We start from the raw sequence: 27727 nt of genomic DNA, 5'->3' as shown, positions 1-27727 counted from the left end.
CTGGCAGGAAGTGGAGAGTAAAGGATGCAGTTCAAGAGGCAGAGGCAGGGTTGCGCCAAAGGAGACTTGTGAGAGTGGTCACACGAGACAGAGCTAGGCTAGGTTCCTTTCCGACTCCCCAAATGAACACCAGTGGGAAGACAGGGCGCTGTGTTGTTCATGAGGAGGTGAGAGCTGCCGTGGAAGAAATGAGAACATGCAAGGCAGTGGGAATGAAGCAACAGAGAACTTGGACAAGATGGGAGAATGCGGTTGAGAGGAAAGTGACCTGGGCTTAAATGGGGAAAGCCGAGCCTCACCGCATTAAATTCCTCATCCAGGCAGTGTACGATGTGTTTTCAAGCCCATCAAATTTGCACGCATGGATATAGCAGAGATACCAGCATGCGCGCTGTGTTCCAAGCGAGGAATCTCGGAACACATCCTCTGTTGCTGCACAGGGGCACTTGGAGAAGGACGGTACCGCTGGAGGCATGACCAAGTCCTTAAGACCATCGCTGAAGCCAGCAGCGCAAGACTTGTGTGGGCGAAGCGGTTTCGACCTTCCAAGAAAACCATCACCTTTGTCAGAGCTGGGGAACAGCCAACCCCAACAAAAAAAAAAAAAAAAAAAAAAAAAAAAAAATCGGCGGGCCTTCTAACATCTGCAAGAGATTGGCAGTTCCTGGTGGACCTTGAGCGTTAGCTGAAGTTCCCTGGCCACATTGTGGTTACCCCACTGCGACCAGAAGGAAAAATTTATTGAATCTGAGAAAGTGAGGTGGCGTACGACAAAATCTCCAACCAACCATCAAAACCCTTCCTAATGCACATCACTTACAATACTCCCATTACTGAATGTCAACTAGTTCAATAAAAAGTATGGTAACAATATATTTTTAAGTGTTTAATATTACATATATTATTTAAAATTTTCTATCCCCACCACCACCACCATTACTATCACTCCCCATTATCATCACCGCCGCCGTCGTCGTTGTTATAATAATTATATTCTAATATTACATCTCTATATTATTAATATTAATATTGAAGTAATTGGTTGAGATTTTCGATTAATGACGTTAAATTAGATTAAATTAAATTAGATACTTTATTGGCACGAATGTATGGGAGAAAAAAAAATGTGCGCAAAACTGTCCGTGGGCGGTTCAGCGCACATTTTTTCCCCTCTCTACTTGGGATTCGTGCGTATTAAAGTGTCTAATTAAGTATAAATCAATGTCTAGGAAATTAATTTTATTCCTATATTTATTAACTAAATAGTTTATTTATTTGTACATGCTTGCTGTGGATCAAGGATTCCACGAAGGGGTCATCTGAATACTTAAGGACCCCTAACAGCAACAACAACAACAACAACAACTACTACTACTACTACTACTACTACTACTACTACTACTACTACTACTACTACTACTACTGTTACTACCTTATCGATCTACCTTGTGGGTTTCCACGAGGTCATTAAATTTCCTAGAAAGAGCACCTACATTTCCCTCAAATCATACACCCCATAGTCTTAGATACGGAAATGGTACATTAGACAGTATGTTCCTACATACCCTTAACAAAAGGTGGAATGGTCACGGAGAGAATACCTCAGATTATAAGTGAGCTCGATCTGGGGATGAGGGTCCTGCTTTTTAGTCAAGAGGAAAGGTATTGTCCCTAACCCCTTACAACGGAGATACTTAACTAGGGTCTACACGGTCCTTGGGAGTCCATATAAGATTTTGTTAAAATTCATCTCCAATAAACTGGTTATACTTCTAAAATGCACAAAATATTTTAATAATTACTTTTATACAATTCCTAATAATATTTAATTCTAAGAATATAACAATATTTTTTTAACATGGAATGGTTATGAGGATCCACCCGAGTAAAATAGGAATCAAAGGGATCCATAGGTGAAAAAGAGTTGAGAACCACTGCTTTACAGGGTCTCTGAGACTGGTGGAAGGGAAGATGGGATACTGAAACCGAAGGCCGGGCCTGAATGCTCGCAATGGTGTAGATTCCGCTAAACGCATCCGAGGTTTGAGGTGGTGGAGTTAAATCAGACCGTGGCGGGATTTGAACTCAGGATACAAAGAATTGGAACAAATACTACAAGGCCAATTCCCAATCTTGGAATGGTACATTTTTTTTATTTATTTATCAGTCCCGAAAGCATGAAAGGCAAAGCTGGTTCCGCTGGGTTTCAGCTGACCTCAGCGGGACTGGGTTGGCCTAGGGCTACACAACGACAACAATGATGTGATGACGATGACCACAACGACTTCAAAACGTTGGCAACATCGCTGTAGATGGAATAGTCATGAGAAGAATACCTTTGATAAAAGGATTGCGCGGTAAATACTAACTTCGGACTAAACAATAACAATAAGAACAGCATCAAAACACAGACTGCAGTAACAACTAGAACATAACCAAAACCAACCCAAACGAGGAGGCTTCTACGTGGTCGAACGGCTTGCAAGAAATAGTAACCAAAATCTCCCTCAGACCACAACCTAGTGTCCTAAGATATCTAGAGTTATATCATCCCTATATTCTTCCTTTCTTAACAAGCCAGACTGTGAATGATTTAAGGCAGATTTGGTGGTTATTTCTAGCCGGTCGACAGATCAAGTGGAGATTCCATTCACTGGTACGACGATTCTTCTTCGTGTTTTTACGACGTAGTTGAATTGAAATGACTTTGATTGAGATTCGAAACACTGTCCCTGCTCATCGTCGGTTGATCTCTTATTCATACAAAGCCAAGAGGAGAATGGGGGTTTTGTGGCGTTCATTCTTTCAGAAAGTGCATTGGCGACGTAAGTGGGGGGAAGAGAATTTCCCCTAAGCGAAAAATCGAACATGGTGTTTTGCCGTAGTAGCACGTTTTAATAGAGACACAAACAACACCAACTGCAATAAAAAACTACCGCCGCCACTACTGCCACTGTCGATAGTACCATAGTACCACTATCACTTCTAGCACCTACACACTAGCATTAGTGAGAGTTCCACCACTGCCATTATTGGCACCGTCACCGCCGTATCATCACATCACCTACACAATCACTATTACTACAATCACGACTATTGTCACCAACACTACCACCACCACCACCACCACAATCAACACCACCGCTACTACCACTACTGCGACTACTACTACTACCACCACCACAACCAATACTACCACCGCTTCTTGCACCACCTACACCACCAAAACCACTAGCAGTGCTAGCCTGCACTGTCATAACTACTACTACTACTACTACAACTACTACCACTACCACTACTACCACTACTACTACTACTACTACTATTACTATCAACCATAACAACTACTACCACTACTACCACTACTACTACTACCACCACCACTACTACTACTACAACTACTACTACTACCACTACTACTACTACTACTACTATCAACAATAACAACAACGCAACCACCACAACTATCTTCAATATCAACATACCACCACCACCAACAACAACAGCATCAACAGCATCAACAATAAGCACAACAACACTATCTCTCGCACAAACACCCACCAACAACAACACTATTAACCAACAACAACAGCCACTACTACAATAACAAGAGAATTGTGTGATACATCGTCGAGGTTCCCCTCAATCTTGTGTATCAAAACCTCTTGTCTCAAATTCCCTCTCACTTTCCATAAAGACGGCGACGGCGACGGCGGCGACATCAACTCTTCACTAGTCTTACCACCTCTTCTTCTCTCTCCCCCACACCTCGGTTTCCCTCCCTCCCTCCGTCTATCTTTATTACTTTTACTTTCTTTTATCTTTCTCTACCATTCACACTCTTTATTCCTTTATTCCTTTATTCTCTCTTTCCCTAGTTTTTCTCATGTTTATTTTTCTACCCTATCTGTGCCTATCACTTACTCTTCATTACTTTCTTCCTCTCCACCTTCCTAATTCTGTCTTTATCTCTTTCATTCTTCTTTTCTTTCTCTTTCTCTTTTTTTCTCTCTCTCTCTCTCTATCTGTTTCTCTTTTCTTTTGTACTTCTCTTTCTCATTTATACCTCGTCTCATTCTGTCTATCAATGTTTTCTCTTTCTTATTTTTTCTCTCTCTCTCTTATTCGATATGTTTGTCACTCATTTTTTTCGCTTAATTTCTCCCCTACCCCTCTTCCGCTTCTTTTCTTCTTTTTCTCCTTCACTACATGTGTGCGTATGAGGGTGTGTATACGAGAGAGAGAGACAGACAAACACAGAGAGAGAGAGACTCTGTGTGTGTGTGTGTGTGTGCGTGTCCCACACATTCACTCTACCTTTTCTTTTTTCCTGATTTTTTTTCTAACACCAAAGTATTAAATTACTTCTCTCTCTTTCTGCCTCGCACACACACACACACACACACACATACACACAAATAGATACATAGGTACACAAATACACACACATAAATAGACACATACGTACACAAATACACACACATGTATGTATATGCGTATGTTCGTATGTATGTATGTATGAATGTGTACCTTTTACTACTCCTCTCGTCCTCCGTCTCGCTATTTCTCGCTCCCATCTCTCTGTTTGTTTTTATACTTCGTTATTATTCTTTCCTTTTTCTATCCTTCTTACTTTCCCCGATACTTTCCTTTCCATTCTATCTATCTATCTATCTATCTATCTATCTCTTCCTTTATCTACTTCCCTGTCACTGACAGTTGTTTAAGATTCACGCAGAGGAATCCCATCGGCCGTTCAGTTTACACGGATTAATCCCATCTTAACCCCTTCCTCTTATATTACTCTAACCTGCTCGTGTAAGCCGGCTCAACTGCCTCTATCTGTTGCTACCAATTTTACAAACAGCGCTACTGGACGGACTACTGACACTCTTCTGCCTGTCTTTTCCTCTCTCTCCCCCTCTTTCTCTTTAACACACACACACACATTACATATATATATATATATATATATATATATAATTACACACACGCACTTGTAAGTACGTATGTATTTATAATTGGAGTTGTGTATTCCAAACTTTTTCTTTACGGAGAAAAAGAAAAAACAAATCACCCGGAATATGTGATTTAGTAATTGTGTTTATACACATAGCATATACACACAATCACACAAATTGTGTGTGTGTATATATATATATATATATGTGTGTATGTAAGCCCCTAATGTTCTTCAACGAATATTATTTGGTCTTCACACAATTCCAACCGTATTTGTGGGTTTGTGGTTGAGCGGAAGTATATAAATTTAAGGGCACGAAGTTACACACACACACATACATATATATATATTATATATATGAAAGAAAGAGGAGCGGAAAGTGAATAGAAAAAAGAAACTCGCACACATGCACTATACACTCAGTAAAAAAAACATTAAACATTAACATGTATACTGTATATGTTTTGTAAATATCGATATGCGGGTGAAGTATACTTTAGTTGATTTATAACAAAGACTTCTAGGAGAAGGAAGAGGGAGAAATAATAAGAAAGAAAGAGAGAGTGAGAGAGAGAGTGAGAACTGCAAAAAGACAGCGTGGGCGACCGACCATGCACTTTGACAATGCTTTGGGTAAAATGATGGAATTTCACAAACGTCTACGACCAAAACGGGATTCGAAGGTAGGTGATGGAAGATTTATTTACCGAAGACATTTAACCCTAATATTATCGGCTTTCGATTCCGACTGTTTGTCTCGCCCCTCAATTATCTTTTCTTATAGTCTTCGTAGTCTTCGAGAACAGCAGGAGAATGGATGCTAACACCACTAAACAACAAGAGAGGGCGAGCACGTGTTGTTATTATTCTTCGCAACATGTGAAGCGATTGTATTCTTCGTTTATATGCCCCCCCCCACATTTACCATTCTTCTGTGCTTCCAAATTTGGTTCACTATAACAAAATTTTCAAGTTCGATTTTTATTATTTATCATTATAATATAAATTATCTTTTCATCTTTTTTTCTTACACTTTGTATTTGCATTAAAAAAAAACCTTGCTGTTTTTATCTCTCCCCTCCTTCTTTATATATATGTGTGATGGTATGTGTGGTATATATTCAAATTCATATACGTGTATTTGTGCAATATATATATACATATGTATATTTATGCATATGTATGCATCTTTATGTACGAGATGTGTGCTTGTATATTTATATATACCTACACACATGTGTGTTTATATGTACTGTATGAGTGAATGAATGAATATATATATATATGTGTTCATGTGGTCTGGGAGATATATTCCATTTATATATACACAAATATACGAGGAAGAGAAGCGTATACACAAAGGAAAACCGTGATCTTTTAAATATGCAAGCATAATATTATGGATATATTCATAAACAAAATCTACGATAAATTCAAATAGTTTCTTTTTAAATACGTATATAAATATGACTGAATTGAAAGCCGCCGATCATAAATAATATCTTAGAAAACAAGCCCCAAAAAGAAGCACGCGAATTAGTTCGCATCAATAATATTTTGGTAATACTAAATTCCAAGCTTGGAATAATTTGTTTATATGAATGAATACAGTCAACAACTCGCGGCATACGATGACTATCATTCTTCTTTAGTGTGTGTGTGTATATATATATATATATATATATATATATATATATATATATATACATATATGCCTGTATGTGTAACTTATTTCTTTTCTCCCCATATGAGGGCTTTTAACTGGGAGGAATTCTGGAATAGCTGTCCTTCAAAGTTCCATACCTCAGGGGAAGGAAGAAACGTAGATGTTGCTTAGCTGCCCGTCAGTTGTAATCGAACAGACCTTTAAAAAAAAAAGACCTTCTGCATAAGATCATCTCGTCTTTTCAATTAGAGGGTTTATAGAATTACCTATAATCTTAGTAGGCGGCAAACTGAGAGAGTTATTTCAGTATCAGACGAAATGTCTTGCGGTATTTGTCTGTTCCTACTTCTTGGTTTCGGTGTCGAATCCCACCAAGATCAACTTTGCCGTTCATCCCTCCAGGGCCGTTTAATAAAATTTTTTATGGGAGAGTTTGATCCGGAAACTCAGCCATGTGATTTATATTTCTCGCGGGGATTTTTATTATATTCCAACCCAAAAACAACAAATAAATTAACGAAAATAAAATAAAATAATTGTATCTCTATCGTTTGTTTGTTTCAGTCTGTGGCCATGCTGGGGCACTACTTTGAAAAATTTTAGTGGAACGAATAGACTCTGGTGCTTATTCCTTACTTTTTAAAACTGGTGCTTATCCGATCGGTTCTTTTGTCGAACCAGGGACGTAAACAAACCTACACTAGTCGTCAAGCAGTGGGGAGGGGATATACCCCACCACACACATACATATATATATATATATATATATATATATATATAGCGGAGGTAAAGAATACGTACACCACCCGTTTTCGGCGTAATCCTAACCCTAAACGTCGAATAGGGGTGGAGTGCATATTCTTTATCTTCGCCAATATATATATATATATATATGATGGGCTTCTTCAATTTCTGTCAACCAAATCCACTCCCAAGGCTTTGGTTGGCCCGAGGCTATAGTGGAAGATAATCACCCAAAGTGCCAAACAGTGGAACTGTACCTGGAATCATGTGCTTAGGGAGAAGCTTCTTCCCACCCAACCACGCCTGCTCCTATTTATTTATTTATTTATTCCGTTGTTTTTCTTTTGCGTTCTAAGTTCAAATCCCGCTCTGGTCAACTTTGCCTTTTATTTTTCCTAGGTGCATAAATGAACTACCATTCAAAGGCGGTAAATTCGCCGAAGCGTTAGCGCACCAGTCAAGATGCGACGCCTTGTAGTTTATGCTTCGGTTCTTGACGTTCTGAGTTCAAATCCAGTCCTGGCTTACTTGCTTGGTAGACTTCATCCCTTCACTGGGTTAAACACCACCACCACCTAGCACCTAAGATACATTTAGCAAAACCCATTTTGTTGCAAGCATTTTGAACCCAGATTTCTGGTTTAAGGATACCTTCCGCTTTTCCCAGTCTCTGAAACCTTGTGAAAAATCACAGGCACTGATTTCTCTCCTTGCTAAAATACTGCGGAAGGGGTGCAATCCAATATGTCCACCTTTTTTAACGCAGTAGACTGGTTTACCTTTTATATATTAGCTTTTGTTTCGGTCATTGGACTGCGGCCAAGCTGGAGCTCTGCATTGAAGGGTTTTAATAGAACAAATTAACCCTAGTATTTATGGGTTTGTTGTCGTTTTCAAGTTTGGTACGTATTCTATTGTTCTCTTTTACCGAACCACTAAGTGACGGGGATATAAACAAACACCGGTTGTCAAACGGTTGTTGGGGGGGGGGGTCACACACGATGGGCTTCAGTTTGTGTCTATCAAAGTCACTCTCAAGGCATTGGTCGACCCGGGACTATAGTAGAAGACACTTGGTTAAGGTGCCGCCCTATGGGACTGAACCTGAAACCGCGTCGTTGCAAAGCGAGCTTCTTAACCACACAGCCATGTTTGGGTGATTTAAAATCTATTTCTAGTAAATAGACCGACCACCATAGAAGAAGCCTCCTTGTTGACTCGGGAATACTTGATGTTGAATAAACTCACCTTATCATCCGAAATGTGGTATAAACTAATTCAAAGACATAGTTTTCGGTACTGATTTCTAACAATAGGTTAAAGCTATAAGAAGGAATGTAACTAATATGAATCAACTTCCCTGTCCCTCAGTACATTACTGGTATTTATCGTATGGACTTGATAAGTTCTGTATTCATTGATGATAACTCACGAAACTGTGGAACCCTGCGAACAAGAGCATTCCAACCATGACCATTCCCTTGTAAGAAGTACTGTGATATCCAATGCGCACTTTGCTTTTATTTTCTGTAGGTGGAGAGATTGCATTGTTTATTGTGTACATCGTTTTTACTTAAAAACAAACATTTAAAGAACATTTGACTGCTATTTCTAGCATGTCAGCAACCACATAGAAGGCATCCACGTTGGTCCGAAAGAAAATAGTTAAAGTACAGGCTTATGCTTCAGATTTTGAGGTCTGTACCATGAATGAGTTGTTGTAATGTTCATACTTTCCCCCCAATGTCATAAGCAGCGTAGTGGGTGGGCATTAGTAAGGTATCAAGACCAGGTTGTAGTTGTTAAACCCCAGGAAAGATAGCCCTGATCGAGCCAGCCAAAGACTTTCTTACCTTGACAATCTCGTTTGTTAGGCATAGCGATCTAGGAATACACAAGCTAATGCGCCCTTTAATAAACGACATATTAGCTAGTGTATTCCTCTGGTTTAATCCCAAGTCAGCCCTGATTGCACAGATCTATGATCAATGGCTTTTCAGTCATGACTATCCCGCCTTTTCCTTTTCATAGCATAGCTATACTCCACACTACATTATCCATCTGTCCTTTCCAAAGACAGTAAGGAGTGGTTTGTGAGGGATTTGCTACTATTTCTAGCAGATCAGTAACCGCATAAAAACCGAACCTACCACGTTGGCTCCAGATCGACTCTGATAACAAAGGCTTGTGTTACTAGTGGCGGTGGTTTTAAACTGATTTTGCAGAATAGTAAAGTTAAGGATTTTTAACATTCACTATGTTTTCTTCGAAAGCATTAGTGACATGATGGAGCGAAGTTCCAACAGTAAATCGAAACCGGATCACGATTTCTGTACCGTTCTGGGTATTACTATCGCAGTTCGAATAGTGACTGAGATGAACACGAGTCCACATATTCACAGATGAGGGGATGGGGTATAATTGATTAGATCAACTCGAGTTCTCTTTGTCTTTCACAATTCTTCGGTCGATTGATCAAGTAGCAGTCAAAATTGATTTCAACGGAATTTGAACTAAAACTGGGGACACATGCCTAAACACCGCTGAATATTTTGTCCAGGACCCAACCGATTCTGCCATGAACAGTAAATTCTTACATTAGCTTAACAAACCAATGAGGGGTTCTCTACGCTAATTACGGTTAACCTACAGCCCACAGGCCTTTCTGAATTGGACACCTAACGAACGAGCCATGATTCTTGCGGCCCGCTTCTCGAAAAAGGTCGTCCATGCCTATTCTATGCAATCATTCAACTAACCAGAAAGAGCAGTCAATCTCTCTCAAAATCACATCCTACCGCCTTTAAACGCGATTCGAAAAAGTGTAGTCACTGATATAAAGTTACACTGGATGGTCAAAGTTGGAATGACGTCTATCACCGCCTTCAGATGCGATTCGAAAAAGTTTAGCCACTGATATAAAGTAGCACTGGATGGTCAAAGTTGGAATGGTGGATAGTTATATACATATAGTGATAGAGAAGTAGGTAGAAACACACAGATAGATAGGTTATATTTAAACAGTATAGTCACAGATATACTGGATGGTCACAAAAGGAACGACTGCAATCATAGGCCTATTCGGTCAGTACTGACCCGGGTGTTTAACAATATCGACAACATCAGCACAATGACATGAAGCAATGTGGTAAATTCATTCAACAGCTAAACACAATGTTTAGCTGTTGAATGAAACAATATTTAGCTGTACTGGCGAGATGAAAGGCAAAGTTTTCTATTACAATTCCATTCACAGCTAGGATGTTTTAAAGGAATATTTAAATCGATCGTTATACTTGACTGGTATACTTGATATTTTATCGACCGTCAATGAGGTCGAAAGGCAGAGGTGACCTAGGTGGAGTACTGAAAGCGTGAAGATCCCGGTGATCTTTTATTCTTTTATTCGTTTACTTGTTTCAAGTATTTGACTGCGGCCACGCTGGAGCACCGCCTTAAAGGTTCTTTTTCAGTCGAAGAAATCAACCCCAGGACTTATTCTTTGTAAACCTAGTACTTATTCTATCGGTCAGTTTTGCCGAACCGTTAAGTTATAAGGATGTAAACTCACAAGGCTTTGGTCAGCCCGAGGCTAAAGGAAAGATTTGCCCAATGTGCCACGCATTAGGACTGAACCCGGAACCATGTGGTTGGGAAGCAAGCTTCTTACCACACAACTGCGCCTATAATACACAAACTATTTTATCAGCCTTTTTTCATAAAATTCCTAATAATATTTATTTTCTTTCTTTTACTCGTTTCAGTCATTTCGACTGCATCCATGCTGGAGCACTGCCTTTTAGTCGAAGGAATCGCCCCCCCCCCGACTTATTGTATTGGCCTCTTTTGCCAAATCGCTAAGCTACGGGGATGTAAACATACACAAATATGTTGACAAGCGATGGTAGCGGGGGCGGGGTCAAACATAGGCACACGAAGATATACATGTATATTCTTTCAAATGCTTCAATCATTTAACTGCGGCCATGCTGGAGCACCGCCTTACACACACACACATATATATATATATATATATATATATACACACACACACACACAATGAGCTTCTTTCAGTTTCTGTCTACCAAATCCACTCACAAGGCTTTGGTCGGTCCGAAGCTATAATAGAAGACACTTGCCGAAGGTGCCACGCAGTGGAACTGAACCCTGGAACCATGTGGTCGGGAAGCAAACTTCTTACCACACAAACATTATAAAAATATAATGGGACTTATTTAAACACCGAGTGACTATAAGGGTCCAGCAGAGTAAAATAAGAACCAAAAAGCGTCCAAAACAAGTAAAAAAAATGGTTAAGAAACATAAGTTTATTATTATTATTATTATTATTAGTAGTAGTAGTAGTAGTAGAAAGTGAAAGCGATGTTCTCAACTCAGGGATCGCCTCAGTCTAAAACTTAAATATCACAGGCATTTTGTCCGAGGCTCCACAGGTTCTGCAATCCATTGCCTCAGACTTTGGCGGGATTCGAACTCGGAACGCAGCGGGACACGACTAAAACTACTGCTAGAAGGTGCTTATTCCCGGTTCTTTATCGATTCCAACCGCTCGACGCCTAATAACTATGCAAGAACACGTGTATATGTTCTTTCATAGATGAGGCGTCGTAGAGTAGCAGAATCGATAATGCGTTAGAGTAAATCCTTGCCAGTGCAGTATATGTGTACTTACATAGATGTGTGTGTATATATGTATGTGTGTATGTATGTGTGTATGTATATATGTATGTATATATATATGTGTGTGTGTATGTATGCATGTGTGTATATGTATGTATGTGTGTGTATATGTATATATATGTGGGTGTGTATATGTATGTATATGTGTGTACATATGTATGTATATGTGTGTATATGTATGTATATGTGTGTACATATGTATGTATATGTGTGTACATCTGTATGTATATGTGTGTACATCTGTGTGTATATGTATGTATATGTGTGTACGTATGTGTGTACATATATAGTATGTGTATATGTATATGTGTGTACATCTATGTGTGTATATGTGTGTACTTATATAGTATGTGTATATATATAGTGTGTGTATATGTGTGTATATATATATAGTGTGTGTAGATGTATATATATATATATAGTTATAGATATATGAGTGATAGGCAATGTGTATGAGTGTGTGTGTGTGTGGGGGGAACAAGGCTTTTCTTCTAAACGCGTGTTGAAAACACGACTGTGTTTCGGGCTTATCTTTTGTATGATTTTTTCTTCCTTCATGTGTTCTGTGGTTTCGAACAAATTAATGGACCCAAAAGAAAATACGACAAAAACAAAAAAAATGAAAAACAAATAGAACGCAGTTGTGCAAGGTAGTGTGTGTACGCGTGCGTGTTTATATATGTATATATGAAACGAGCGTATGTAAGTATATGTGGTTCTTCCTTTGTTATTTCTTCTGATACATTGTTATCTTCTTTTGTCTGTCTATCCAAATATTATCGGTCAGTTCTAGCGAGATGTCCAGCACCAACCGACTAATCTCCCATCGACAACCACCACAAGTGGTCTGACTTTATTTATTTTTTTTTTGTATTCCAGGCAAAATAACAAATCAAACAAAACAAAAATATTGAAAAAAAAGAACACATCTAAAAATAAAAAAAAGAGAAATTTCAACGATTTTACTCGTCACAGTCGAACTATTGTTGTTAGTGTAATAATGTCTTTGTAAATTCGCATCAGTACTGAACCGTCCCATTCGCTCGTTTTCGTGGATTTCTTTGGAAGTAAACACCACAACACCCCACTGACCATAGAACCCACCCGCTCCTTTTCTTCTTCAGGACTGTCCGTGGAATCATGGCGAAGGGGGTATTATTATTACTATTATTATTATTGTTATTATTATGTTATACGATATTGATGTTTTGTAACCGGTTTAATTATGCTTTTTGTCGGACCACAACCTGAGACAAGCTTTCTTGTCCCAGGTTACTTCCGTGTTATTCGTATCTGTCTTTATAATATCTTCGTACCATTAACGGGGAGAAGGCTGTTTGCTTCAATGGTCAGAAAGACCGTGTTTTCGTGGGTGAGATTTCCAAAAGTAATTCTCCGAAATCTCCCTCACTTGGGGAATTTTTCATTGCTGAAAACATATATTTTCATTTGTTCTTTTAATTACACGCTTCTTTATGCATTCCCACATTGTATCGTCCTGCACTGCCCTAAATGATTTTGTGAACCCTTAGTATTTAATAAATATTATTATTATTAATATAACTGAGTTCATAAGGCGGCGAGCTGGCAGAGACGTTAGCACGCCGGGCGAAATGCGTAGCTGTATTTCGTCTGCCGTCACGTTCTGAGTTCAAATTCCGCCGAGGTCGACTTTGCCTTTCATCCTTTCGGCGTCGATATAATCGACTTCATCCGTTTGTCTGTCCTCTCTGTGTTTAGCCCCTTGTGGGTAGTAAAGAAATAATTATTTCGTCTGTCTTTATGTTCTGTGTTCAAATTCCGCCGAGGTTAACTTTGCCTTTCATCCTTTCGGGATGGTACATTTTGACTAGCCCCCTCCCTCAAAATTTCAAGCTTTGTGCTCACAGAGAAAATAATATATACTAATTCTTTCTGCTGAGTTCAAATTCTGCTGAGGTCCACTTTGATCTTCATCCTTTCGAATTCGATAAAAGTCCCGATTGAATACAAGGGTTGATGTAAATTCCTCTCTACTATATGCATATAGTAGAAACTGGAGTTATGCCGTGTGACGTCCCACCTCCGAACTTGATAACCGATGTGGGTCTGTTTACATTTATTAGTTCATCTAAGAGAACGATAGAATAAATGCCTGACTTAAAAATAAGGGAAAGACTTCCGCCCCCACCCTATTTTTCTCTCAAATTAGTTTATTTTTGTAATTTTTTTTCCTAAAAATCCCCGTTTTCCGATACGGAGGTTCCGGAAAATTGCCAAAAGTCGGTATTGTGAAATTGCCCATCCCATTTCCTCCCAACTTCTTCAATTTTGACTTTTTCCCTAACATGAACCCTAATCCTAAAATCCTAACCCTAACCGGGGGGGTTGAGTCGAAAAAAATTTTTTTTAAGGGTGGTTTTTGGTGAGGGACGGGCGGAAGTCTTGCCAAAATAAGTACTGGGGTCGATTCGTTTGACTAACATCCCGTCGAGGCGATGCCTCAGCATAGCCGCAGTCCAAACATTAAAAGAAAAAGTAATTCATTATTATTGCTATGGACGGCAAAGTGGCAAATGAAATATCATGCAGTATTGTTATTATTAACTACGTCGCTTTACGTTAAAATCTTACTGAAGTTGATGTAGCATTTTATTTTTCTAGAGGGACGTGGGTTACCAATACATCAAGTACCAGTCAAATACTGAATGATAGGGTGACTAGTACCCTAAATTGCTGACTAAATTAGATGTCTTTTACCAAAGTTTGCAATCAGTTGTTGGTGTTAACCAGTGGTTTAACCCCCCCCCCCTGTTTTTAGCGTCTCACCCCTTTTAAGTAGTTGTTATGCCTAGCGCCCTCCCAAGTGGAGAATAAGGTATCACAACTAAACTGACTTAAACATGGATGATAATTTATAAATTTTAAGGCGGCGAGCTGTCAGAAGCGTTAGCACGCCGGGCGAAATGCTTAGCGGTATTTCGCCTGCCGTTACGTTCTGAGTTCAAATTCCGGCCGAAGTCGACTTTGCCTTTCATCCTTTCGGGGTAAATAAATTAAGTACCAGTTACGCACTGGGGTCGATATAATCGACTTAATCCGTTTGACTGTCCTTGTTTGTCCTCTCTGTGTTTAGCCCCTTGTGGGTAGTAAAGAAATAGGTATTTCGTCTGCCGCTACGTTCTGAATCCAAATTCTGTCGAGGTCGACTTTGCCTTTCATCTCTTCAGGGTCCATAAATTAAGTACCAGTTTGCGTACTATGGTCGATCTAATCGACTCGCTCCCTCCCCCAAAATTTCGAGCCTTGTTCCATGAGTAGAAAAGATAATTTATAAATTTTTACCTAAAATTGGATTGTTGTATAAGTTTTTAACAGTGAAATAATAAAAAAATTAATATAGACAAAAGTTGCAAATTTACTTTATGCATTACAAATTAATGACTTCCCTGTGCCTGATGCGATTTTATTATAATAACCATTACTAGTTTTATCATGTAAAATGTGATTACTAGTATAGGTGAAATCTCTCTCTATATAAACGGCAGTTTGTCTGTGTGTCTGTTAGGTTGTACCCTCACCCTGACCACGGCTTTCAACCGATTCTGATGAAACTTGACACACACATAGCCCAATGACATAATTCAAAACTAACGCAGCGAAAATTTTGAAAAGTTCCCCCAGTTCTGAAAAAAATCGATAAATCCGACATGGGGTCGAGAATCAGAAACACAAACCACAGACTGTTTAAGGGACGCAACTCGACCTTTTTTACTCTAAAAAAAAATTTACCATAATTTTTTTTCCATTTTTTTGCTATTTTTTGGCTATAACTCTAAAAATGCTTTATAGTTATTTCCCTTGCAAAGCCGGGCGATACTGCTAGTTTAATATAACTCTGTTCTCAGCACCCCCCTAAAGCTTAGCGCTCCCGTCGACATGCCCGGTGCCCCCCTTGGGGGCGGTATCGCCCACATCGAAAACCTCTGGTGTAAACCAATGGGTCTCCAGCGTTTCTGAAACTGCGTCATTCCATCTCCCTCTGTTTAAGATATGTGAATACCTGTATCGTATAATAATTCTAATTTTAACAAGGATAGCAATTTTTTAGGGCCAGTTACTTAATTCCGAAAGGATAAAAGGGAACTGGACCTTGGCAGAGGGTGGGGCTCATGGTAGAATAATCCTGGGTCTGTGGGGTTCCTGATTGTCCCTAAATGGTTATTATTCCCTATAGGATGTCTCATTTCAGTCCTTATTTGTTTTCCATGCCCCACCTGCTTTTCTTTTTTGCGAAAATCAGTTTCTACGTGAACGCATTCTTTTTCGTAAGTAATGTCTCCTAATCTGTCGCTCTGGCGGCTCTGTTCCGGAGGATTTCTCGGGCCGGAGACAATTATGGATAATTTTGGGAAATACCTGGCCTAGAAGTGCTGCAGAAGAGCAGAACTAGTTAGAGGTAACTCTACAGGCACAGAAGTGCCGCCAGATAGAACTATGCGCGACGAAACCGTATCACACGCAGTCGTACAGTGACTGAGCATTGTTGACTTCGGGTATTATGACGAGCAATCGATATCACATGCAAGATGGATCCGGTTACCGGCCCACCGCCCTTCCTAAATATAGCCAGAGAGGCAGTTTTGTGCTGTCTGGTAGGTATGACAGAAGAGACTGTGTGTTGGACGAGGCTAAAAAGATTGAGGTCAGACACTCTTCGATCAAATCAGGCCCACGTCAACTTTTTTCATGTTCTACATGGAAAGAACAATGAATGTAGAGAGGGAAATACTCTCTCCTTTAACGAATTTATCGAAAGTTAGGTGACAGTAGCAAAAATGGTTAAGGTGAATGAAACTACTATAAGCATGTGCCTGTAGATTGGAGAGCTACAGTTGGTGGTAAGAGTGATCTTGGATCTGTAGGATTCGGACCTACTTGGAGGCTACACTATAACAGGAGCACTTTATCATCCATGTATTCACATATTGGGTGGTACTATGTGTTACGACGTGAGGTATACACATCTGGTGTAAAATGGTATTACACAAATAAATAGTAGGTTGTGGTTATCTAAATATAACCTATAGCAGAAGTATGTTAACACAGACTGCATTCCGTACTACTCGAACGTATATACGATACTCAGTATTCACTGTTCAACTATCCTGCTTTTTTATTGTCCACTAGGGGCGAACATAGAGGGGTCAACACACCACATGTGGGGACACAAAACAGGCGGAAAAAAAGAACAACGCATGAAAAACAAGAAATGACATGAGAAAATGAAAATGAAGCTACTCGCTCCACCTCCGAGCAGCTTCACTGATTTTTTTATTGCCCACTAGGGGCGAACATAGAGGGGACAACACACTACATGTGGGGACACAAAACAGGCGGAAAAACCAAAGAAAAACGCATGAAAAACCAGAAATGACATGAAAATAAAGCTACTCGCCCCACCTCCGAGCAGCTTCACTTCTTATGTTAAACTCCGTTCCTTCCAGTAGGTCCATTCTGCCGTCCAAGAATTTGGACCTGAAGATCTCCATTTCCAGCGACTTCGAGGGCCACCTCCCAGTGGTGTCGGGCGTCAACAAAGAACCCTCGACTACAACAAGACGACCAAAGTTTTTATTTTTTTCCAAGGTCTGGGGTCTCTCGCCCCTAAGCCCTAGACCATCACCTGACCACCCTTACCCGTCTTGTTGCTTAACAACAAGTAGGTCCATTCTGCACTCCTTTGTAAGGTCCACATATAACATATCATCTGGCAATTTACTTTTGCCAATGTTTACCCTCCACGTAGTTTACCCATATTTATGTTTTTCTATTTTTTTCTTTTGTTCTTCCGACACCAACAAGCATGCGTTCCACCCCTTTATATTGACCCCCCCCCTCTTCCATTTTAACAAACACTGTGTCTTTTATTGTTATTGTTTCTCGGATCAGATTCTCATTCGAAGTATCGTATAGCATACATACAAAACAATTTTCTTCCTTGGCTGGGGGAGGCGTAGTTTGGGGGTTCCTGTGTGTCAGTGTTTTTCTTTTTTGTTTTTATGTCAGAGAGGAGTGGGTGGGTCTGGTGTCAGCGGGGGAAGGGGAAGGTTGAGAAGGTGTGGAGTGGGTGTCGGTTTTCTGTTTCATTAGTTTTCTTTTTCTTCTTTTATCTACAACTTCCCATGATACACCATCTTCTTTCACTTCACCCGTTGGTATATCCTCTGCTGGCTCTTCTTGTGCTCTCTCTTGGTTCCTCTCCGTTGGTGAAGGGCAGTCCGTTCTAATGTGGGGCTTTAGGTTACATTTGAAGCATCGGAGGATTCTGCCCTCCACCCTGACTCTCAGTACCGTATCTCCAACTGTTATCATCCCCATCATCCTTTCCACCGATCCCTGGATAATCAACACCAACGTCCATCCCTTACAGTTCATTGCCTCCGCCTTGGTAGCCTGGAAGACCGCTACTTCCTCATTGCCTAGGAGAATAGCAGCCGCCACCCCGGAAGCCCTCTACCTGAGTAGAAGCACCAACCTTCCGTTCTCAACGGGGCCGCCGAAATTTGCCCCGCCTTACCTGCCTCTCCGAGGCGAACCCCCACCGTACCATACCCGCTTCCCCCGGCAAGACATGCGACATCCTGCCAGACAGGTCTTAGTGTTCCTTCCACTTTCTCCATTGCCACTACTTCCATCTTCCCTTCCTCCATCAATAGACCTTGCAGATGATAGTCCTCCCCTGCATTCCCTCCAAAATTCCTTGGGGTGGCGACAATTCTACATCATCAGCCCGTGCATGCAGCATGCCCCGCAACTCATCAAGTTCGCCAGGTCGACCTACCCACTTCCCACCTCCATGGCACTTGAGTAGCTCCTCTCCCTGTCCATTCTTCCGTCCATGCCCTCACTAGCCCCTCTTCCGAAGAAGACAGCCCCGAAGCGCCGCAATCCTCACTCATCACCATTCCAGCCGTTTCAAGACAGCACAGAACAGTTGACGAAAGTGTGCAAATGAACACCGATACATATTTAAACAACAAACAACAACTACTTCAACTTAACAACCTCAACCCACAATTGACAACTTCGTTTGAACAACCTTTTTGCTATTAACACCGAACATGAATGCGATTCACTGTTCAACCACCCGCCGACAGTTCACTCACTTCTTATTGAAATCAGCTAGTCCACTTTCAGTCACATGGGAGCGTTCAGGATTCTCCCATAACACTATATATACTTTTCATCTAATTTCAACTCACCTTTTTTTTTTCCCCACTCGATTTTATGTGAGACGCCTTCTTTCTTCCACAATTTTTTGTAATGTCCTCCTTATCTGACGTGTGGTAAAAATGGTTAGAGTGAATGGCGCTACTCTAAGTATGCGCCTGTAGACTGAAGAGCAGGATAGAAGGCAGGTCCTTTTTGTAGTCAGAGTAACCCTGGATCAGTAAGGTTCCTTGATTGACCCTAGTTGGAGTTTCTCCTGAATCAGGAGGACTTCAGCGTTCATGTTATAACATGCTTTGTATACTATGTATACTTTTATCGTATTTCACTGCCTTTTCCACTTCTTTCTCTCCACCCTTTATGCAAATCCCCACGCAAAATGTTGTCTGTCTTTTCGATGTCCCCCTCATCTATGCCCCTCTTGTTAGTGAAAGAAATCATCACTATCACCGTCATCATCATTATTATTATTATGGCGGCGAGCTGGCAGAATCGTTAGCACGCTGGGCAAAATGCTTAACGGCATTTCGTCCGTTTTTACGTTGAGTTCAATTCCGCCGAGGTCAACTTTACCTTTCATCTTTTCGGGGTAACAAACTGGGGTCGATGTAATCGTCTTTCCCTTCCCTCAAAATTTCAGGCCTTGTGCCTTTAGTGGAACGGGTTATTATAATAATAATAATAATAATTATTATTATTATTATTATTAAGCGGCGAGCTGGCAGAAACGTTAGCACGCCGGGCGATATGCTCAGCGGCATTTCGTCTGCTGTTACGTTTGAGTTCAAATTCCGCCGAGGTCGACTTTGCTTTTCATCCTTTCGAGTTCGATAATTTAAGCACTAGTTACGCACTAAAAATAACTGACAAAAAAAAAAAAAAGAAACAACCAAGATTCAACCAAATCAAAAATAAACCCAAATACTAAGCGAACAAAGATTAACCATCCCACTTCCATTGCGCGCACAAACGCACACACACACACATTCACCTACGCATTTACATACACACACACACACACATTCACCTACGCATTTACATACACACACACACACATATATTCACAGAGTTGAAACGCTGTTTGATTTACTTTTTTCAGCATACAGTTTTCATCATCCCACTACCAAGTATGACATCACCCCTTCCTTTTCTCATTCATAAACACAAGAGTATTATTATAGTAGATTATCTCGGTAACCATGGGAGCTATGAAAAAAAAAATACAAAGCCTAGCATCACCACCGGATCATTTAGAAACATACAATGAACAGGTCAAACGCTAAACTATAAAACCCACAGGGTACAACCTTAAAGTTGACACAGCTCCGCTAAACGCAGAAAATTTCTATCTCGCTATTGGCTAAAAATAGCAAGTATTTTTTTTTTTTTCGATTTTTAAACCTCTGTAACTTTTTCTCTTAACTTTTTTCTCCATAACATCATATCTTCAAAGCATGAAAAAAACTAGATCCTTTCGCCCATTGGTACGTTCTGATTTCAAATTCCGTCGAGGTCGACTTTACCTTTCATCCTTTTGGGCCCCCTCCCCCAAAATTTCGGGCCTTGTGCCTAGAAGAGAAAAGAAAATAAGTACCAGTTAAACATTGGGGTCGATGTAATCGATTCATACCGTCCTCCAAAATTTTTGCCCCTTGTGGCAAAATTTGAAACCACTATTATTATTATTATTATTATTATTATTATTATTATTATTATTTATTATTGTTGTTGTTATTATTATTTAGAGTGATGAATTGCCTTGACGTGGAGTTATACAACAGTACAAACTCGTAAAATATTGTACTTTATGAAAATCTGAACACACCCTGTTGTTAACACCTATAAAGTCTCTTTTCATATCTAATTGTTAACCTCAGCTCATCTGACCTATAATAAATGACATTCTTGTCGCGACAATCCCGTCTTTTTAGTAATGTGTAGGACTAAATTAATTTATGTGTGCTACTTCCTTTTCTTAAACAGCTGACTGTGTTTTGGTTGTTATTTCTTGCTATTCGAGCGACCAGCTAGTGACTACCTCATTAACCCTCCGTGCATTTTGTAATTAGGTCAGCTATGATCAAGCAAGTCCCCGATGAAAAGTATTCTAGCTGTGGCCATCACGTTTTCCCCAAACGACATTTTCCACTGTATCGTACCCTCTTTCAAATACTAATGTGTGATTTAAATGAGATTCGGTTGCTACTTTTAGCCGGTCGATCTGTTACGTCGCCTCCCACAACCTGCTAGAAATGGTACCCCAACATTTCTCAAATCAAACATTACTGTCTTACTAAAAGACACATTAGCGAATGTGATTTTGGGTACCCTGTACATAGGAAAAATACGGGATCGGCACAGCTGGATCATCTCTGATCATAGGTCTGCTTCATTAGGGCTGAATGGGGCTAAATAACAACCAGAATAACTCCCATATTTGTATTAGTTCATTTTATTATTGTTTCATTCATTGAACTACGGCCATACTGGAGCATAACCTTGAAGGGTTTTAAATCTGGCACTTACTTAATCGGTGTCTTTTGCTGAACTGTTAAGTGAACAGACTGCATATCAGTAGAGTTCAATTGCGTGTTTGAACCAGTAACATAGCTGGAGGAGACAGGGGTGAAGGGGGAGGTCTACCTCAGATGACGATTTTTATGGATGCGGCACTTTTGGGCCTGCTTCTGTATAAGCCTGTATATAACATCTTGTGGGTAGGAACAAGCTAAAGGGCTTCTTCGGGTAGAACACACAATCTTGCTATGCCAACCCATGGTTTGAATAATACTCAGGTTAGAGCAGAAGCCAGCAGCTAGACCAATTGGCATAGACCTACGATTTCGAGGAGTGGAGCCACTAGCGTCCTTCCGTTTGCCGCCCCTGGACCTCACAAAAAACACATATTGTCTACAGCAGACACAAAAGTGCCGCCCGGGGCGGACTGCCCCTATCGCCCCCCCCCCAACTACGCTAGTGGGTGGAGCATACTATCCTCTCTAAGAAAGGTGTTTTATTTTATTATTTTTTTTTACAAATCGTTCTAGTTCTTGTCTACATGCGCAGTATATAGAGCAAGCCTGGTTGAATAATTAAGGACCTCGCATCCCAATCACGAAGTCCCAGGTTCGAGCCCACCTACTTCATGGTACCTTGCCCCAGTGTACTTTCTTGGTTACTTGTACTTGCGGCGGCATTCACCCGGGGGTGGGTCGAACCGGCTCCGACCACCGAATTCACCACGTTCCTCACGAAACGCTGACCACATCCAACGGTCGGCCGCAGTCGATGCTGTGATGACGAGCAAGCGCGTCGGATTGCGCGGACACCGAAGCCGTAGTCATCATTCGCAGTAGAGCTCATGTTCTGAGTTTCGATGGAAATACGAGTTCACGTATGTCAACCGGTACTAAATCCTTCAAGGTGTCTTTTCAATGAACGAAACAAATAAATACAACACAGGAGTGGCTATGTGCTTGCTTGCTTACCAACCACATGGTTCCGGGTTCAGTCCCACTGCGTGGCACCTTGGGCAAATGTCTTCTACTATAGCCTCGGGCCGACCAAAGTCTTGTGAGTGGATTTGGTAGACGGAAACTGAAAGAATCTCGTCGTATATATGTGTATAGTGTATGTTTGTCCCCCCTCCCAACATCGCTTGACAACCAATGCTGGTGCGTTTACATGCCCGTAACTTAGCGGTTCAGCCAAAGAAACCGATAGAATAAGTACCAGGCTTACAAAGAATAACTACTGGGGGCTCAATTTGCCCGACTAAAGGCGGTGCTCCAGCATGGCCGCAGTCAAATGACTGAAAGAAGCAAAAGAAATAAATATCTATATATGCGTGTGACCGTCTTTCACGTCGTTTACTAAAACCTCTATTGTCCGTCCCATTATTCTGTTAATGATAACAGATAGTAATAAATTAGTGTCTTTTAAAACATTCTTTCTATATATTTCTTCTCCAGTCCTACCGGTTTTTCTATTCTCCTCTTACATTCAACACTAGTTTTCTTTTTTCATAATGCATTAGTCTTTATCCTCTGTTTCTCACCCTTCTCTATCTGTTTCTCTCTCTTCTGCCTCACTTTTCATTCTCTCGCTCTTACTCTTTTCTACAAGCTTTCTTTCTTTTTATCATGCATTCTCTTTATATTATGCTCCCTCTTTCTATCATGCTTTTACTTTATCTCTCGCTCTTTCCGACTTTTTCTCGTCCTTTCTTTCAACCCCAACCTACTGTCTCTCTCATATTTATTTATTTGTCTTTCGTTTCCTTTATATTAAACCCACACGAACAAATATACACGCGAAGCAGAATAATGGACAAGATTTATTACAGACGGCAGTTTATCGTTACTTTTTATTATCGTCAGACGAATAACTAAATAAGTATAAATAAAATAAGCATGATATAAAACAACGTAAACAAAGGTAAACTACAACATTTAAAAAATAAATACAGGTTTCTTGAGACAATTGACACCTTTCACTTGCAGGATCTTCTTCATATTTCGGAATAAGAAGAAACAAAAAATCAATTTTCCACCCTGCTAAGCTTCACGTTAATTAGCTGTAATGAAGGATGGTTAATTTAACAGCTTTCATTGTTTTGAAATGAAACCTGAGTGATCCTTGAAGAACCAATATTTCGGTGGTGATGGTATTTTGAGAAGATCGAACAGATCTGTAACCGAAAACATCTCTCTCTCTCTCTCTTCTCATTCGCTCACTCGTCCGCTCGAAGCCAATCAGCCGAAAAGGAAGGACAGAGAGAGAGAGAGGCGGGCAGGTAAACAGACAGGGGTCCTTCCTTTTTTGCACACTGGCTGCGAATCAGTGATTTTCATGTTCAGTCCTGCTGCTCGGCCGTCTTGGACAAGTGTCTTTTACTATAGCCATGGGCTGACCAAAGCCTTGTGAGTGGATTTGGTGGACGGAAACTGAAAGATTCAATGTAGTTAGAATTACGTACTGCATGTTCCTTCAGACAAGTTTAAATTATATAACTTAGATATGTTAGATAACTTGGATATGTTTCATCCAAAGGTTGGTCCAGCCCATGTCTAACTTAATAGCACCACCTGATAGGATTAGCTAAATCCTTTTTAAATCAAGTTTTGTGGTATGATGGTCCATTCGAGTAGAGAGTTCTCGTTATAAAAGTCAGGAAGAGAAGCAGAGCGCAAATCCTTTGTATCTGTTGATTTTGCCTATGCGATTTTAGCTTGCCGCCACTAACATTAATGTCTCTCATGAGTACGTGTGTATATATATATATATATATATATATATACACATACTAGCAGTATAACCGGGCGTTGCTCGAGTTTGTTTTTTAGTTGCACTTAAAATGGCAGACTTTGATGTCGCGTTAACAAAGTTTTGACATAGTTTCAATCTTTTTTGAAAAGTAAAAGTTTGCATTATGTAGCTTGTTATTCTCATTAAGTGAATATTTTTCTGGTTGAAATACACCGAAAATGGCGACACAGTAGTCAAAAAATCGTAAAAAAAAATAGGGATTTTCATAGAAAAAAGCACCTTTTTGATGTAAATATTTTTTGGTCTTAACATGGTCCGAATTGAATTTTTTTCTTCTACTTCTTCTGTCATACTCTTAATTTTGGTCAACTTGCGCCGCAGGGTCTCGGAGGAGATAGTGTTAGTTGCAGGCTACCAAACCTGCCACACACACACAGACAACTTCAGCTTTATATGTATATATATACTAGCAGCATAGACCGGCGTTGCCCGGGTATGTAAGAGCCCCTAGTAGGCAACGACTAATCCCAATCTAGTCCTTTCCCTCTAGGGAACGAAGGCGCATGTGTAGGCTGCAATGTCTTCTCTTCACTCGAATACTTCTGTGTATACGATGTTCCTAGCTGTCCCTAGCTGTCGAGTTGTGTCCCCTAGACAGAAAATGTGGTGCATATAAAAAGCTTAGATTCTCGACCCCATGTCGAATTTATCGATTTTTTTCAGAACTGGGGGAACCTTTCAAAATTTTCGCTGCGTTAGTTTTGAATTATGACATTGGGCTATGGGTGTGTCAAGTTTCATCAGAATCGGTTGAAAGCCGTGGTCAGGGTGAGGGTACAACCTGACAGACACACAGACAGACAAACTGCCGTTTATATAGAGAGAGATAAGATATATGCAAGAATGGAGAACAAATTTCTAAAGTCAGGTGCCTTTATCAAATTAAAAAATTAAAACACTTCGCATCATAGGCATATTCCTATACATTATCAATTCCAGTACAAATATACAAAACATGAAAGCGGATAATGCATAAATGTACGTGCATTAAAACATTTGAAACTTGCTTTCCATTCTTGCTTATATTCTTATTGCTCTTTAAGAACGCTAATGAGTTGCGCTGTATTAAAGGATATTCTTTTGATATCACAGTTCTATATTTGAGAGAATTATGTACATTATTTACATTTGTCGGATATTTGTCCTTATCTTGTTTGTTAACACGTTTCGGCTGATATACTCTTCAGCCTTCTTCGGGTAACCTGGGTTCTCATTCCTAAGGTATTTTTCTATGTTGTTGTTGTTGTTATTATTCAAGTCATTGCCTGGAATCGAACTCGAAATCTTGGGGTTAGTAGCACGTGCTCTTAACCACTACGCTATATGCACACCATTCTGTACACTTTATGAGGTGTAATTCTCTTTGGGGCTCTCTGGGTTTGAATAATTGACCCCTGATTTTGCTAGAAAAATTTTACCACTTGGGTGCGTTGTGCGGTGTCATATTTTTCCATAATTAATTTCCAGGACCTAGTCCATAAAATCCCTAAAAAAAAAGGTAAAAAATAAGAATGATCAAAGATTGCAACCCTTCTGTGACTTTTGGGCCACCCTATATAAGGAAGATTCGGTTCCTATTTCTAGTAACAGGACATTAGGATGTAATATGAGGGCTATTCGGCTGCTGTTTCTAGTAACAGGACATCATGCAATATGGTCTTCTCTCTCTCTCTCTCTAAGCTAGTGGAATATAGTATGAGGGAGATTTGACTACTATTTTTAGCACGTTTAATGTTAATAGTAATAAACTTCGAAAATATTGTAATTCAGCTGTCTTACATAAAATAAAGAACAAGTTGGCACACTTTCACACGTGTTTTATCGTGTGAATATAAAGGACAACACACCTTGTTGTAACACGACGTCTTGGTGACCTCAACATAGTTGCTCGGTGTGCTAGAAATAGCAACCAAATCTTCCTCATTACATCTTATGCTGCTGTATTCAAAAAGAAAGGAAATATACATTCAGTTGAACAGTCCTTAAGGGTGGGGATGGAAAAAAAGACCACTTGGTCGAGGTTGGAACGCCTTGCTCGATCCGGGCTGACCTGGGTTAAACAAGCACCATCTTATTCAGTTCTTGAGTAAGGAGGACGTATTTAAGTGGTTGCCTCACCTGCTAGAAATAATAGCAAAATCTTCCTCGAATTACACTCTACTTTTTGAAAAGAAGTAAAAGATACATTGAATCATGTAGTCTTAGGTACATAGGACGGATTGGTCTCGGATGGAACAGCTTTGATTGTCGTCATAACACAGCTTAATCACATAAACCTGGGGTGGGGGTTAAACCATTAGTTCTTTTTATATGGGCACAAGGCTTGATTTTGTGTCGAGGGGGACTAATCGATTACATCGACCCCAGTGCCTGAGTGGTACTTTATTTTAACGACCTTGAAAGGACAAAAAGCAAATTTGACCCCAGTAGGGTTTGAACTCAGAATGTAAAGAGCCGGAAGAAATACTCGTAAAATATTTTTACCCCGACAATTCTGTTAGTTTTTAATTGACGTCATTTTAAAGAAATTTTATTTATAATCTCAGGAATTGTGAACACGTGAGTTGTTTTTATTACCTGTCTTTTTTTATTTTCTTTTGGTTCGGGTTTTTTTACTTGAACCGTTTGAACTCGTAGTATTTTTAACACGGTTAGGTCGCAATAAGCAGCGATTTCTGTTCAATTACCACTGAAGTCAATCTGTTCTTTTTTTGCCTTTCTGGGTCGATAAAATGAAGTACCAGTGAAGCAGTGAGGTCGATTCGATGTAATCCACTAAACCCTCCTTCGTCAATATTGTTTGCCCTGTATCTAAAACAACTAATTAAATAACATTTTTTAACTTCTAAATTCATTTAAAATGAATTGGATTACTGCTGTGCCAATTTCCTCAACAGTTTCATTTGTGCACTGTATTACCTTGTGTCAATTTTACCTAGTTGCATTAAATCCCATCACACTTTCTTAACTTCGATAATATATTTGCTTAGAACACACGATAAACATACCTACTTCTTAGAACATACTTTTTTTCTTTCTTTCTTTCTGACCTCTGCTTGTTAACGTTTCATTGCTGATTTAAATTATACAGTGGGTCACGTCAAATATATTTA

General features: G+C 39.9%; 1 protein-coding gene across 3 annotated transcripts in view; it reads left to right on the top strand.

Moving 5' to 3' along the window:
* The first annotated feature begins 4502 nt into the window (after nucleotides 1-4502).
* LOC115218042 (general receptor for phosphoinositides 1-associated scaffold protein-like) overlaps nucleotides 4503-27727 on the top strand; it is a 287072-nt gene continuing 263847 nt past the window's right edge. The window contains exon 1 of one of the 3 annotated variants that reach the window (XM_036505605.1): nucleotides 4503-5646. In XM_036505605.1, coding sequence (XP_036361498.1) covers nucleotides 5575-5646 — 72 coding nt within the window. In that variant the 5' untranslated portion in view covers nucleotides 4503-5574. Of the gene's footprint in view, nucleotides 5647-13073; nucleotides 13227-27727 lie in introns of those variants that run through there. The other 2 variants (XM_029787800.2, XM_036505617.1) reach the window with 2 other exon arrangements.

This window comes from Octopus sinensis, linkage group LG1 (assembly GCF_006345805.1).
Source record: "Octopus sinensis linkage group LG1, ASM634580v1, whole genome shotgun sequence".
Classification (NCBI taxonomy): Eukaryota; Metazoa; Mollusca; class Cephalopoda; order Octopoda; family Octopodidae; genus Octopus; species Octopus sinensis.
The sequence above is the reverse complement of the archived record's forward strand: the minus strand, read 5'-3'. Positions and strand labels throughout refer to the sequence as shown.